At 31.6% G+C, this 15,845-nt stretch overlaps 1 protein-coding gene and 1 long non-coding RNA gene across 5 annotated transcripts in view; one reads left to right on the top strand and one right to left on the bottom strand.

Annotated features, from left to right (window-relative positions):
- Positions 1–15,845, bottom strand: part of PCDH17 (protocadherin 17) — a 98,522-nt gene that overhangs the window by 67,991 nt on the left and 14,686 nt on the right. For 3 of the 4 annotated variants that reach the window (XM_068675760.1, XM_068675777.1, XM_068675783.1), the window contains exons 3-4: positions 1,549–1,607; positions 1,232–1,404 (exon numbers count right to left, since the gene is read on the bottom strand). In XM_068675760.1, coding sequence (XP_068531861.1) covers positions 1,232–1,404; positions 1,549–1,607 — 232 coding nt within the window. The remainder of the gene's footprint in view (positions 1–1,231; positions 1,405–1,548; positions 1,608–15,845) is intronic. The other variant, XM_068675768.1, reaches the window with a different exon arrangement.
- On the top strand, positions 2,388–8,887 carry LOC137853418 (uncharacterized). The gene is made up of 3 exons (XR_011094493.1): positions 2,388–2,658; positions 6,900–7,004; positions 7,170–8,887. It is a non-coding gene; the product is annotated as an uncharacterized lncRNA (long non-coding RNA).

Raw genomic sequence — 15,845 nt, 5'->3', positions numbered from 1 at the left:
TGTGAGGTCTACCCTCAAGTACATACAGAATAAATTATACTGTAGTATTCTAAATACACAGCAAAAAATATATTGCAATCTCAACATAACAAAAAAAAAAAAAAGTTGAACATGTATTCCTCATGATTGTACAACAGATCAGACTAGGCTAGAGACAAAAAATCTAGTTCCAATTAATCAACAATTAATAAAAAGCTTATAATGTATATCTGCTTAATTAAAAATGTAGCTTCTTATTAAGGTTGATTTATTTAATTATTTGTTAACTGTTGTTAACACTGAATCATCTTCCACACAAGCTAAACTAAAGCAAAGATATAAAACATTTCAAAATAATTCAGTAGTACACTTCCTTATTGATTATAGGTTATGAAGTAAATTGCATAAACACACACTGCTGGAGTGGCCAGGTTGTCTGATGCTAAATAAATAAATAAATAAATAAATAAATAAATAAATAAATAAATAAATATTTTTTCTTTTGAAATAGAAGACCTTATAGTTAGATAAAACATATCTCTGAGGAAACTTTGTTTGAGCACTATTTGAAGAAATAAATATGCTTATTTGTCAGAACGAAGGCTTGCAGAGATTATTGTCATTGTCCTGAAATATGTTATTTGAGCTGTTTCACAGATACTCATCTTTGATATCTTCCTAGAAAATTAATGAAATTATACTAAAAATCCAATTAGTATTTGACCGTTCTCATGTTACTATTAATTGTGAAATCAACATTACAAATAGGAAAATTACATCCATGAAATGAAACACCTTCTGATCCATTTTTATTGTTGTCTGATATCCCAAGTCTCTTTCCTTTTCCTCTTCTCCAAACTACATGTGGAATGTAAATGACTCATTCTTTTATCTGTTGCAGTCATGTCTAGTTTCAGTTTTCAAATCACGCTTTGGCTGAAGAACAGTATATAATATATCACAGGCAATGCCAATGGAGATAAAGTATATTCTAATCATTTTAGAAAAGTACTTTTTTTTTAATCTGCTTTGGATTTAAAAAAAAAAAAAAAAGGATACTTGTGGTTTCATTTCATGTTCATTCTGAAAGATACTGAATGTCTTTGCTCTAGGCTAGCTACAAGATTTACTGTTTTCTCTGATAGTATTATCAGAGGGCTATTCTACCCTGATACACTGCAATTGCAATGCTAATAGGTTTATAATGATGGCTTAAACTTTACGCTCTGTAAGCATTGGAGACTTCACTCACCTTGTTCAAGTGGCTGGCTTTTAGTTGAAGTAGTTTTCATCTTGAGTGCCTCCCTAACAGACATGTCACAGCAGGAGCCTTTGTTAGTGTCTTGGTCACTGTCAGCCTGATCACTGTCCCCATGCCCGCTGTCCCTCAAGCTGGCTCTTTCTGGATCCTTGAACGTGGAGCTACTGAAATACATATTTAAAAAGAGAGAGAAAAAGAGAGAGAGAGAGTTGTATTTACTTGTTCTAAGTTGAATTGTACTCTCTGGCAAAGCAATTTTGACAAGAATGCAAATGGGGAAGCCGAGAAAGTTATTTAATAGGCCTTACCTTTGAACAAACTGCTGCCTGCTGCCCATGTAATTGGGCTCTGCGGGAAAATTGTCTGTCTGCGAAAGAGAAGGAAAAAAATACGTATAGTTGTACACTGGACAAATCTCCTGCAGAGCAACAAGATTTCCTAGAGGAGAAATGATTAATAATTCAAAAATTCCCTTAATCTTCAGATTTGTACATTTTAATTAAATTGGAAAATGCTGGCATGTAATTATGTGCTCAAAACAATTAAATGATTCCGGTCCACAAATTACCTGCTAAAGTAAACAATGAAGCTCCAAAAAGTGGCATTCTCTGTTAGCAACCTGACAGATGACACTGTTTATGTTTTTTTTTATTAGTTAGATATTAAGACTGATGGTTATTGAAAATGAGAGAAAAAAAAATTACTTTTGCATATTACAAAAGTGAATTATTCAGTAATACTAATTTTTTAAGCATAATTACATCATCTATGTGGATTCTGAAGCCCTTACTACTGTAATGCAATTAATATATTGCAATATAATTTGTGAATTACATATAAATTAATTAATTAATTAATTAATACTATTTGTGGACATTTGGCTGTATTTTGTTGTTTTTAATTCTACTGGAAAAGTGCAAGTATGAAAATATTTGGATTTTCTCTCTTTAACTGTCATCAGTATTAATAGCTACACCTGAATAATGAGAACCACACATGCAAACAAGAACATTAAATGATTGTTGTAGACAAGTGGTTTTAAAAAAGAAGATACTTTCATTAACTCTGTCATAAGTATATTTTTAGCAGCATGAGCTAAGTAACTGTAGAAGCAGAAGTATTTACAGCATCCAGACCGACATGGAGTCCTGCCAAGGGGAACTGAATTCTCCTTGTATCATCAGCTGAAGTTCTTTGGGAGAAAGAGAGACTGAATCTTTCACAAAACCCCATATACTGTAGATTCACACACGTCACTTCATCTTGCAGCTGACCTAGTGACAGAGCTTCTACTGTTTTCTGCATCACTTCATATCACAGCACTATGCTTCGCAGCGGCTATGAGTTTTGCAACAGCATCTCATGTATCAGCATCAGTTACACAGACAGTGCTCAATTAATGGAGCAGAAGGTCCAAGGTAAGGTTTAAAGTTGCACAAGTATTTACACAAGTGACTGGTCTCCCTGATATTTTTTGTTCCCTACCACTTCCCATTTAATTTTTTTAGCTTCACTTTGTGTTTTTTTTGTTTGTTTGTTTGTTTGTTTTGTGACTTGTTTTTTGTTTTGTTTTGTAGGCATGTAATAATTAGAAATATTTGCTACTGTTTGTATGGTTGGAATACAGGAGTTCAGAAAAGATGTATGAAGTCACATCTGAAACATAACAATCATGGTAGCAACAATAAATAGGTAGCCATCTGCCAGGCAGATGGATTAAGGATCAAGGCATATGTGAAATGGATGTGTTTGTGTATCATGGATAACTTGTGTGAATTAGGAAAGAAACAGAAGATAAAAGTCTTCTATTTTGGATTTATTAAGTGTATCTACACTTCACAAGTGTAACTAGCAATTCTTCTTATTGCTAGTTAAGTCTTTTGCTTCAAATTTGAAGCAAAACAGATCGTGTTCACATTTTGAAGCAATTTCTAATTAAAGCTGCAGAGTACATTGTATATGTTTTGTATGTTGTTATAAAAATAACTAGTTTTAGCAAAACTAAAAATAACTAGTTTTAGCAGCAAATTTTCTTCGATATAAACTGTATGAAAGAATCAGATTGTTACTCTTCTGTTTTAAAAATATAGCATAAAACACTGATATTTATAATTCTAAATGACTTTATCATATCAAAATTGCACGCTGTTTAAAAGTCTGTGTGTCCAACTAGATACGTGTTCTTTAGCAGCTTTAAGGGGTGAACTTATAAAACTTCTTAAATACTGTCCAAGAGTAAACAATACTCTTCATTACAGAAGGAGAATTCTGAAAATATGGGACACCAAATCCAGTGTAATGTCACTGCTTTTCCAAGTCAGCTTTTCAGAAGTATTCATATTTTCAGCTACAGCTATTCAAACTTTTGGAAATTTAACCACTTCAGTTAGGGAGCTTTGAAAAGAACTTAGGAAAATAAAAAATCCTAGTTTTAAAACATGCAGTTAGAACAACAGTCTGCCTTAACTTTTAACATGTTTAAAGATATAAACATAAATATTGAAAGAAAAAAAAAATAAAAAAGGAAAAAATAAAAAATAGAGGCACAGCATTCTTATACTTAATCTTTTAAATGTAATACAACAGATTTCAGAAGCAGCCTTAATTCTGACTTTTATTCTTTTCCCATTTCAAGTTGAAAGCTAGTATCTCTTGTGAGCAGCAAATCCACATCATCTATATATATGTATGATATATATATATATATATAAGGTTACAACATACACATACATCTTGACCTAAATAAACGTATACAATTGCAGAATTCATATTTATTTTCTAGGTCTAATATTACAACTATAGATGTCCAGGAAAACTGACCTCATACTTTTACTGATAAATTTGCTTCCTCTTAAACACAATTGCAACTAGAATTAACACCCATTATTCATGCCATCATCAGGCAAAATGTATGTTATAAAATGGCTTTTCATCAAATCTCTACTATCTGTTTAGGAAACACAAAACAGACTTTTGCCCTGCAATTAATTATAGCAGGTCCTTAAAAATGGTGCTAAGGACTTCTCTATAATCTGGACCATAGTCAGAACTGAGCATACTTTTTGCTTCTTTTGCTTCTACTTTGTCATAGCAATAAAAGCATATCACACACCCTGAAATAGGCAAAATATAAATTTTAAAATAGAAATTACCACAAAATCTTACCTACATTCTTAACAGTGGAAGTTGCTTCTGAGAAATTTTGTATTTATGGTAATTATTAATGACCTTTAATTCAATTGTCATTTGACAAATTTCCCTCATATTGCATCTAAACAGCTGGTTGCCATTTTACAGTAAGTTCATTGTTGCAAAAGGACAGCTATAAATAGTTGACAACTATACATATACAGCTGCACAGCTCTGAGTTGTATTCTTTTCCTTCTATTCTAAAAGCATTAGGCCTTCTTGTATGAACTATGGAAATATCATGCTTGTGATGACTTGTAAAAGGGCAGTCCAAAATCTAGGCAGCAGAAAGAGCATTGTTTCACATATGAAACAATGGGATAATAAGCAAACATTTAATTTTAAGGCTAGACGATTTAGAAGAATCTGATTCAAAGTGATTCATAAAGAGATGTGAATGTCTAACTCCCTTAAACTTTTATTTACTTTATTCCCAGTAGAAGGGAAAGGTCATATACACAAAATTGTTACACTTTAACATTTATCAGAAAAAAATCCTGATTAGATCTATAAACCTTAAATAATCTCACATGGGAGAGGAAAAAAAAAATAAAAATAAATAAAAATAAAAAAGAGAGAGAGAGAAAGAGAGAGAGAAAGAAAGAGAGGAAGGAAGGAAGGAAGGAAGGAAGGAAGGAAGGAAGGAAGGAAGGAAGGAAGGAAGGAAGGAAGGAAGGGAGGGAGGGAGGGAGGGAGGGAGGGAGGGAGGGAGGGAGGAAGGAAGGAAGGAAAAGAAAGAAAGAAAGAAAGAAAGAAAGAAAGAAAGAAAGAAAGAAAGAAAGAAAGAAAGAAAGAAAGAAAGAAAGAAAGAAAGAAAGAAAGAAAGAAAGAAAGAAAGAAAGAAAGAAAGAAAGAAAGAAAGAAAGAAACTTCATAAGTAAAAGCAGTTTGAACCAGCCTGGACACAGTGAAATAGGAATTATTGGGAATATTTTTAACAATGGGCTACATTAATCTCTCTTTCTTTGTTTTCTTTTAGAAATTAATGTTTACAAAATTAATGAAATGTTTTGATATTTTTGTAGCTGAAGCTATGGTGGTTCTCCATGTGTTTATGTATATTATATATATATATTTCAAAAAGAATATTAGGATTAAAATTACAGGATCATATTATTCAATCAAATTTCAGAGAATTGACTATTGCTCAATGAAAGAATGGTGGAGCACTTTGCAGGATGTCTGCTTTCAAAAATTCCTATAAAAAGAAAGCTGTCTATTAAAAATTGGATGTTTCTAGCTCTCTTCTTTTTCTCTTTTTAATCAAAACCTTTTTTCATACCATCATTCTGAAAATTTTAGAGCAAGTATTGGTCTAATTCACACTGTTTAAATAAAGTTAAAGAACAATAAAATAAAAAGAAAAAAAAAAGTGAGGAAAAGTGAGAGAGAGAGAGAGACAGAGAGAGAGAGAGAGAAATGCAATATTTAAGTATTCTTGACAAATTATGCCTGGAAATAATTGTCATATTAGGGAAAGATGTATTTGAAAATGTAAAAAAGAAGGACTAAAACATTAATCAGATTTATGAATATTAGGCTACTAGAATATTTATAATTTTTTCTCAGAATTACAAGAACAAGTATCACATTCTCAGAAATGATTCAACACAATTCTATTTTATGTAGGTGTTCATACCTGAAACTATAATAAAGCAAAATGTCTTTGCTGAATCTAACTCTTTTTAATTAAACATTAAATACAAAAATGAAATGAAATATCATCCTCTTTATCAGACTATCATTTAATATCTAAGTCATGGACTTTGTGTCTTTTCTTAAGAAGCTTAATTCCAAGCACTCACCCTTCCCCCCAAGAAAAAAGAAGTTCCTATATAATGGCAATCACTTTTCAAGACAAAAGAATTGTATTCTGCCAAATCAAGTTTTGAAAGATCTGACAATTGTCTTGATTTTGTTAGGAACTGTTTGTGTTCAACATAATACAATTCTTGCAAAAGGCACCTCAGTCTTCCACTGAGCGTATTTGCTTAGCTAGAAGAAGTAGCTTTTGATTTCATTGTACTTTTTTCATTAAGAAGAGATATTAGTCGAACAACAAAATATAAATTAAAATACAATTAAAATATATTTATAATGATATAAAATGTAGAAAAGTAAATAAACATAATTTTTTTAATAAATTATTTTACTTATCTAAAGGGCAAACTTAAGTATACTGTCTTAAGAAATCTTGTCCTAATATCTACTCTCCACTCTCTATCTTCTGAAAATATTTTTGAGGTATAACTTATATGACATACATATTTGAGAAGTTTCACACTTGATGCAAAAATGTATATTTTGGTGCTACAAGAACTACAATGCGTTTATGTGAATTTCTGACATACGTAGTGTTCTTTAAAAACACAGGACAAGAAAAACAGATGCATAAGGCCACATCATTCACTAGGATGCTGTACGTTTTACTGAAAGATGCTGGTGACTTGTGTTTTCTTTTTCTCTTGAGTGAGAAAAGCAAAACTGTGAGGAAGAGTTCCTGAGCTATTCAGTTGATGCATGGTATGGCTTCTGAAAAATTAGACTCAGGGGACAGAAACTAACATTCTTTCCTGTAAGTAGAGGAATAATTTACCAATCTATCCAATTATACCAAATTTGTTGCATATATATATAATTGATTTATTATTTAAGATTTCCTATTGATACGTTATAGACATTTTAGTTATATTTTTAGTACTGTCTCACTAAAAGAAATTATTTTAAATTTTTTTACAAGTTTATGCTGAGATGCACAAGACACAGAAGAAGATGGAATACCATACTGAAACAGGGGCCAGTCAAACTTTCTCTCACTTCATCGATGGTTGAACCAAACCTGAAGTCTGAAGAAGCTAAAAAGGTCACTGCAGAGAGACATATTTGTTTTGGGCCCTGGTAAAAAAAAAGAGACCTGAAAGACGATCAAGAACAAACCAGGATCAGATTTTCTTATATGTGTATATATAAGCGTAAATAAAGGTTTTAACCTTTCAGGAAAAAGTTTGCCTATTCATTAGAGGGAAAGTAAGCTTAACAAAAGCCTTAAGCTCCTGTACCAGGTTATAGGATATGTATTTATGGGGAGACCTCTAAGAAAGGTGTGACTTTCTTCTCAAAGAAAGGTGTAACTAGGAAAAAAAGCATGGAAATTGAACCCCAAAATTTCTTCTACTGAAAAGAGAATCAAGAAGATTTTCCAGGCTGAACTTATTTGCTGTTGGTTTCATAATGTTTTTAGGTTTCTGAGTCTCTTTTTATTTTGCAGAACAGAAACAAGAAATGTATGCCTCTAATGAATTTAACACAATCTGGGAAGAGAATGTGCAGAGCTGTCAAATGGGACTAGGAAAATCTAATTGTAATATGAACTCTTACAATGAACTATTTTTTTGGAGAAGGTGCAAGATCAGAACGTAGGAAGAGGTGCAAAATATCACACCACATAAAGAGCTCTAGCTGAAAGTACAATAGCTTTGCTTCTGCTACCACAGCATCAATAAATAAACATAATGAAATTCATGACACATTATTGCATTGCTCTGTATTGCCTCTATTCATTTAAAAATGATGAACACATTTAAAATAATTCACAACTTGTCAAACGCCTGTGAGCAGTGCAGTTAGACTAGTGCTTTAAGAAACATTTGTGAAGATCTTATGAGAGCTTGATACAACTTATATCAAAGTAAAAATGGAAGTATGGGAAAACAGAACAGTAACTACTTCCCCCTGAATCTACTAGTACAGTTGCATCCAATATATTTACACTGTTCACCAATGATATGTACTTACTGAAGCTGCGCTGTCAATAAAAAACACATTAAGAACCTTTTGAAAGAGCTTCCTTGTCAATTAGGCTGCAGATACATTCTATTGCTCCAGTTTTCCTGTCAATTTAATATACTGGATCATATTAACAGTACTGGCTTGTCAATAAGGCAAATCCAAATCCTATTAATGGAGTTATACTGCCAATATAATCGGCTTCCTATTTATTGAGCTCCCCAGTATCAGGGAAAGCTGTGAAATGGGATTATAAGGTTAGGTTACATACATCTGTCTCTATAGTATATAAATATTTGAGGAGTTTTGTGCAACTGTGTGAAGAAAAACATGTGTAACCCTTTAATAGTTTACCATCACTGAGGAAATATTAAATAATCCTCATTTATCACATTATTTTTCCTGCTTGCTGAAAGTAATACTGTTATATCATAAAATAGTATGCTTTTGTTCCACACACATAGAAATGCCAGGAGATTGCACATGAGATAGTATCTGTGCCAGAAAAATAAAAAGATAAGACACATTTTAGGAATAAAATATAAAAAGCTCCACAATTTCAATGTTTATTTAGCTCTTGTATTGTGATGTATAATCTTGATATAATGAAGCTTCTAAGTATAATTTTAGCATAATAGAGAACCCTGTAAATAATTAATATGAGATAGTAGTTCATGCATATATATAAGTACATATATATAAGTACATATATTCTACTTATATACATGTAGTATATATATATTCTACTTATATAAGTATATATATATACTTATATATATTCTACTTATATTCTACTTATATATATATTATATAAGTAGAATATATATATACTTTTATATATATATATGTACGTGAACTACTACCTCATATTAATTATTTTAATATATATTCTATAGTATTTATATATATACTATATATATATAAGTAGAAGTTCAGCAAGTCTTCTATTTAATAGAAGCCTTAATGAAGTTGAACATTAGTTGCTTTTAACCTATTCAATATTAAATAACTACTTTGACTGGATTAGTAGAATATACAACAGACCATTAAACCTAATTATATTTTTAAAAAAATGTTTCTTAAAAAAAAAAAAAAAAAAAAAAAAGTAATTTCATCAAAACGTATTAGGTATTCTCTTATGAAATTAACTCTGCAGGTCTACAGAATCTACTTGAAAATATGGATTAAAAAAAAAAAAAAAAAGTGGTCCAAAATGACAGTTAAAGGTCAATGAATCAAATTGCCAATTATATTTTCTGGTAGCAGATGGGTGCAATGAAACCTAATGATTGAATTTGAAACGCTTTAATGCACCTTTTATCTATGGCTCCCACCATATTGAGTCTACCTTAGTATTCCTAACAGATATTATGTTTACTGCATAACAAACTCAACTACAGTTAGCTGACTAGAATGAAATCTGCACTCATCAGTTTACTCTAAAAATATCATAGCATGAAATCAAAATAACATTTGGGGGAATATCTTTGATATCATTATTTTTGTGTGTTGCTTTTTTTTTTTTTTCATTCCAAACCACATTAACTATGAAATCTATAAGTTAAGAAATTAAAATTAGATGGAGACTTAAAAAAAAAAAAAAAAATAAGCACTACTGTCTTGAAATTTAAGGAGATGATCAAAGTACTTCTTAGCATTTCAAAAATATTTTTTCTCACATGTTTGTAACCTTTTTTTTTTTCCTGTGTAAAAACAACTTTGTCTTTTCTGCCTTTCTTTCATAAACACAAATTCCACTATGCAATTTACTCTTGGCATTACAAAGCTCTTGGCATTTTATTTTTAATTTTGACACATATCTGAAAGATCTTACCAAACAGGAATACCCAATGAAGCCAGTAGGAGTTGTAGAATTTGTCCTCTTTTTAAACTGCTGTTTTCCTGTTTCTGAGAGCAGCATATCAGAAATGCTTTCTGAACAGATAAAAGCTTTATAAAAGCTGCAATAATATAAGGTGAAGAGGAGATCAAATTATGGCCTTTTAACACTGACAAACTGTTTTGTACTCATAATATTTAGTAAGGGGTAACAGAGACACCAGATATTTTAAATCTGTTATGTTTTTGTTAACATCTATCCACTACATTTACCTTCTTCTGTCCAACATATACTCTTACTAAAGTCAACAATAAAACTCCCACTAGCCATGACCTGAGGTCCACTGAAATCAATGGATATTGTCAAATTGGTTTCAGTAGTCCTTGGATCAGTCTTCTTCAATTATGGGATAAGTGAGCCTTTACATAGTGTGCTACATTCCCACGGATTCATATGTTGCATGCTGTAGAAAGCTGCAAAGGAGCAGGAGAAAGATTATGGTAGTGATAGAAAAATGAGAAGATATTCTTAAATGTAATGTTCCTTTATCCCAGCATATGGTCTGCTCCGTGGACAACATTTAAACAGAATAGTAATGTCAATGACAGGGAAGGGTGATTCACTAGGCAACAGACACTGCATGCGGCAGAAGAGTCCAGTTCTGTGCTTCTTCACTACAGTGTGGAAAGAAAAAAACAAACAAACAAAAAAAAAAAAAACAATAAAGATAAAGCAGAACCTGATTCTGAAACCACACTGCCTGTACAGAAAATGTATTTAGAGAGGGACACTGAAGCTTTCTTCTAAGGTGATGGACAGAAGAATGGAGTAAATCTAGATCACCTCTTTTCCTTTCAAGCTGCAACCTTATCCCTGTTCTTTTCCTAAAAGCCTTCCCCAGAAAAGCAATGATTCCCTTAAATTCCTTAGGAAATAAGAAGTAAAACATAGGTGCTAAAGGTTACAATATGGTTACATCTACGTGACCATAATATCACATTTATGTCATGTAAATTTCTTACAATATTTTGTTAAAAATCACCAACAAGGTATTCTATAAGAGACTGATAGTATGCAAAGCCCTGCTCTCACACAAATATCTTAGCATAATTATTTCCTCTTAGCATTAGAAAAAGACACACCACTAAATATACTGCCAAAATAATGGCTGAATTTATGGCAAAATAGTAGATCAAACTTAACAGATTCACATGCCTGTGTAAGGAGATTTTCAAGTGTGAAATGGTGATGAGTTGATTTATTATTTGTGACATAAAATAAATAATTTAGGCTTGCACAAATTTAGCTAGAGGTTCTGTCCCTAAATATATTTTAAAGCCATAACAGTCATTTGCCTATGATGAGATACCTCATAAAATGAAAATTTGATTGAATACACCATTAATACAATAGCAATGGACAAGTAGACTTGGACAGAAAAAATAAGTTTTTTTGGATACAGAGCTTCATATAATCACCCATATCACTGTCACTTTAATGTTAACATACTGCAATGACTTCATACAGGTTATAATTTAATACCATATTAAGTTAATTGACATGACAGAACAAGTGAAGATAGTTACCTTTCTTGAGGTATGATCATCTTACCTAGAACACTGCACCCACTTATCTTGGTAATCTGTAAACTCATATGTATTTTAGGGGATGCCTTTGACATGTAAATTCTTAACAACTTGGGGAAAAATAATTTTTGGATTAAGCCTCTCATTAAAACTTGTCATACTGAGACTATGAAATCATATTTTGATGTTAAAATAAGCCTTACAACAAAGACTTCTCTGCAAAGACTGCAGGATTAGAAAAAGTCCTCTTTCTGTGTTAGTTTATCAATGTCTAGGACACTGCTGCAAGTTTCACCAGGAATAGAGACTGTACAGGAATACTAATATCTGACTGAGGGTATAGTTGGAATACAGTGATTAAATTTTGGGTTTGCCTCTATATTTAATCAGCAGGATGTTCAGACAGCACTTGAACACTTTTTTTTTTTTTTTTTTTTTTTTTTCAGGAACAGAATGCATGCAATGGAAGCTGAATGATGTATATCTTTTTTTCTTTCTTTTTTTTTTCTTTTTTTTTCTTAAATTTGAATTTTCAAAGAAGACTTTATGCAACCTTATATAAACATTGTCCACATTACATAAGTCCCAAACCAGCATGCATAAGTGTGTGTGGATAGGAATCCTCTTTCAAAATGGGAAAAGAAAGTGAAAATATTACAGGTAAAGTGCATGAAATTCCAAACAAGAACTCATGCAAAGGGGAAAAATTCTAACTTAAGGTTGTTCCCACTACTCTTCCTGAACAGACAAACCAATTATGTGTAGTACAGACTAATGCTGCTCTCTGCAGGTGGATCAAGAGCCCACATGAAGTCATATCAACTTCCAACTTCACTGGAACTCAACACAAAGTTCTTGTCTACAAAGAATGGTCTCTAGAGAGAGAATACCTGTAAATGTAAATCTGCACATATACCCTCAAAAGTTTTGTTGTTGGTGGTGGTTTGCTTTGTTTTGTTTTCTTTCAGGGAGAGAATTTCATTAGGGGATGGATTAAGTTATTTCAATGGAAAGTTATTCATTTACAGAATTAAATGACATTGTAACTTATTGATGCTTATTTCTAAATAAGCTACTATGGCTACTGTGCCATTGTGAATAAAACAAAAAGCAAGGCCAAAAATACAGTCTTCGGTTCACATGCAATTTCATTAACTTCAACACGAGTTCCCAAGAATGAGTAAACTGGGTTTGTTGGTAGTTGTCGTTTAAATCTTCTCAGGTATAAAGTAATAAAATACAATCTGTCCTTCAAAAGTACACTAAGATCAAGAGCAAAATCAATCCTCTTCCATGAAAATTGAGTTAAGATCTTATTCCTAGGAACTTTTGTATCAAAATTCAGCAGAGAGTTTCCAAGGTAATGGTGTAAAGCCTTATTTCTAAAGATTAATAATAGAATTGCTGCTTTAACTTAATCATAGCATAATGAACATCAACAACATAATGATGAGCCAAGCTACCGTCAATTTTTAGAATGTACAAGGAATAGACAAATACTGGCAAGAATGAAACTGCCATTTTCACACATCTGCCTAAAGGAGGTGTTGTAATTGGAAAAAAATAAACAAAAAAATTTACTTTTAGACTGCTGAGACTCATACCAATTTTTTTTTGTTGTTGTTTGTTTGTTTGTTTTTTAATAAAATAGCCACAGCTAGTAACAAATTGGGTTTTGAGATTGGGAACTGGGCATGTATTCTAACCCAAATTACAGTGTAATTGTCTTTATTATAAAATACTATAGAAAATGTATGGCTCAAAATTTAAATCAGAACAAAACCTTTTTAAATAATCTCTTCTCCTCCTCCAGCTCTTCAACACATGAACTTATTTCTTCATTGACTGCTATCAGCAAGACCAGTATAACTGCAATCAATTTATCTTTATCTAAAGATCTTTGCCAATATTAGCCAAAATACCTAAGGCTTGTTTAATAGAAGCAGTTTTCTTTTTCTTTATCTTCATCCAAGTAAAATAGACTAAGAAGTGGGTCGAAACCTGGAAATCTGGCTACTCACTCCTAAGGTTCCTTTGCCAATATAAGCATAGAAGGGGATGAAGAAAAGAGGCTCAATGTGTTTTCTGTGCATATATTTTTAAATAAAGTTTAATTAAAGCTTTCTTCAAAAATCTAGTAGTCTGTTTGAAACAATCAACACATGAATACTTAAAATGAACTACTTCACAACTGAAAGAATTATTATTTCAGTGTGATAACATTTTTGGGATGATGGGATGCAAACTATTTGGGAAGATCAAATACATGGTGGCTCATTAATACACTAATAAAACAAATTAATCAAGTTATTCTGTCTCTTGCAACATTGTATTTTGTTAGGCCTTATAAGAAGTTACAGGTGGTTTAAACAGACAGAATACAAGCTTAGACAATATAAAGACCATGCACTAAGGGAAATAACACAAAACATTTTGTTTTCCTCTCTTTTTCACCCCATGGCTACAAAGTTGACGGATAAGTTTCTTGCCTCAAAACTATAAGATACAAATTATTGTTTGTTTTTTAATACCTTAGCAAAATGATTGAGGGTTATGCTCACATTTTACATGACTTGTACCTACTTTTCATCCCTACTTTTCATCATACCTCTCAATCCTGAAGTCTGATAGTGGGATACACAGTTTTAAGCAAGATGTATAACTTCTACCATGAAGTGGAAAATTAGGTCCTTCCTTACTTATATCCTTGCCTCAGGAAAAAATGACAACAGAATTTATCTCTGAACTTGATGCTTTCTAGGGTGCAGTAAAAGATACAGACTGACAGAAGTCTGCACAGATCATATACAACATAAATAAAGAAATAAATAAAATAATTTAGATGTGCATAGGTTGTTAACAATACTTTTTATCCAGCTAGATAGTTGTTTTCAATCTATGCTGTTTTAACATCTATGTACCTACATGTAGGCATTCACACATGCAGGTATATTATCTGTCATACAATGTAGAAATTCAAATAGTTTCCAAGGCTTCCTGGCTCTCATTTTTAAAAGACATTTAAATTCATTAAAGGCACTCTAAATTCCACTATATTCTTATTGTCATTTGATCCACTGAAATGATGAAGAGATCAGAAAAGAACACACTGGGTACTTTACAGCTGTGGCTGGATAATCTTGCTCATGATCATCAAAGCAGGATTGTTTTTATGATCTTTAAATCTGCATATCAAATTACGCAAGTCTATGTGAAAGAGCAAAAACATCAAATATTCAGACATGAGGACTATCTCAGTAGAGTACTAGAGAATGCAGTTTGAGGCTAAGTGATATGAACAGCTTTTGCAGCTTTGCAATGTTTTTTAAAGCAAGGCAGAGAAGCAACAGGGAGCAGTTCAACTAACAGATTCTAAATTGAGTTCCGCATATGCTTACACATATCAGTAACTCCAATCCTGTAAGCCATCTATTTAACTCTGTGCCTCTGTTGACCTAAATTAAAATATTCACTGAATATTTTCTAAGGATCATGCCTTGGAAGACATAATACTACTGTGATTTTTTTATTTTTTTTTAAAGTTGGTGTCCATAGGCCTTAAAATTAATCATCTGCTGATTAATTGAATTGTCCTGCTCTTTCTAGATTTGTGGAAAAAGCAGACTTTACCTCAATATCAGGCAAAAATGACAGAACAAAGACCAAGTGCTGAGTCTAAGGTGCTTTGTTGAAACAATGCTTTTGGGTTTCTGTCACCTTTAAAATTTTATAAAATCCAAATATTTTCATTAAGTATGCATAAAATTTGTTTAGCTCATATTGGTTATTGGTTTAACTTTAAAATAAAAAATAAATAAATAAATAAAAGGAAAAAACGCTGAATTGTTGCTAAACAAGCTTAACCATAAGTGGTTGCTTAGCAATCAGCAATGAATGAAAGAGAAATATAGTAAGTAAAGATACTGACTGACATGTTCTGTGTTTGAATCTTGGTATTCATTAAGAAGAACAGAATAACACCAACAGAAATTTAAAACAAAACTCTATTAATAAAAGAATACATATAACTGTCATTAGGAACAAATTATGCATTTAAAAGCTACAAATTGTTATTCACATGTCTGTTCTCTGCAAGAAAATCCTTTAGCTATTATTAAAAATACATTAAAATCCTTCAAAAATTTGATGAAGCCATTATTTACCTTTTGTTTTTAATTCAATTGTCAAGTGTGCTTCCAATGAT

Source organism: Anas acuta, chromosome 1 (assembly GCF_963932015.1).
Source record: "Anas acuta chromosome 1, bAnaAcu1.1, whole genome shotgun sequence".
NCBI classification, from domain to species: Eukaryota; Metazoa; Chordata; class Aves; order Anseriformes; family Anatidae; genus Anas; species Anas acuta.
This window is presented reverse-complemented; position numbering and strand designations above follow the sequence as displayed.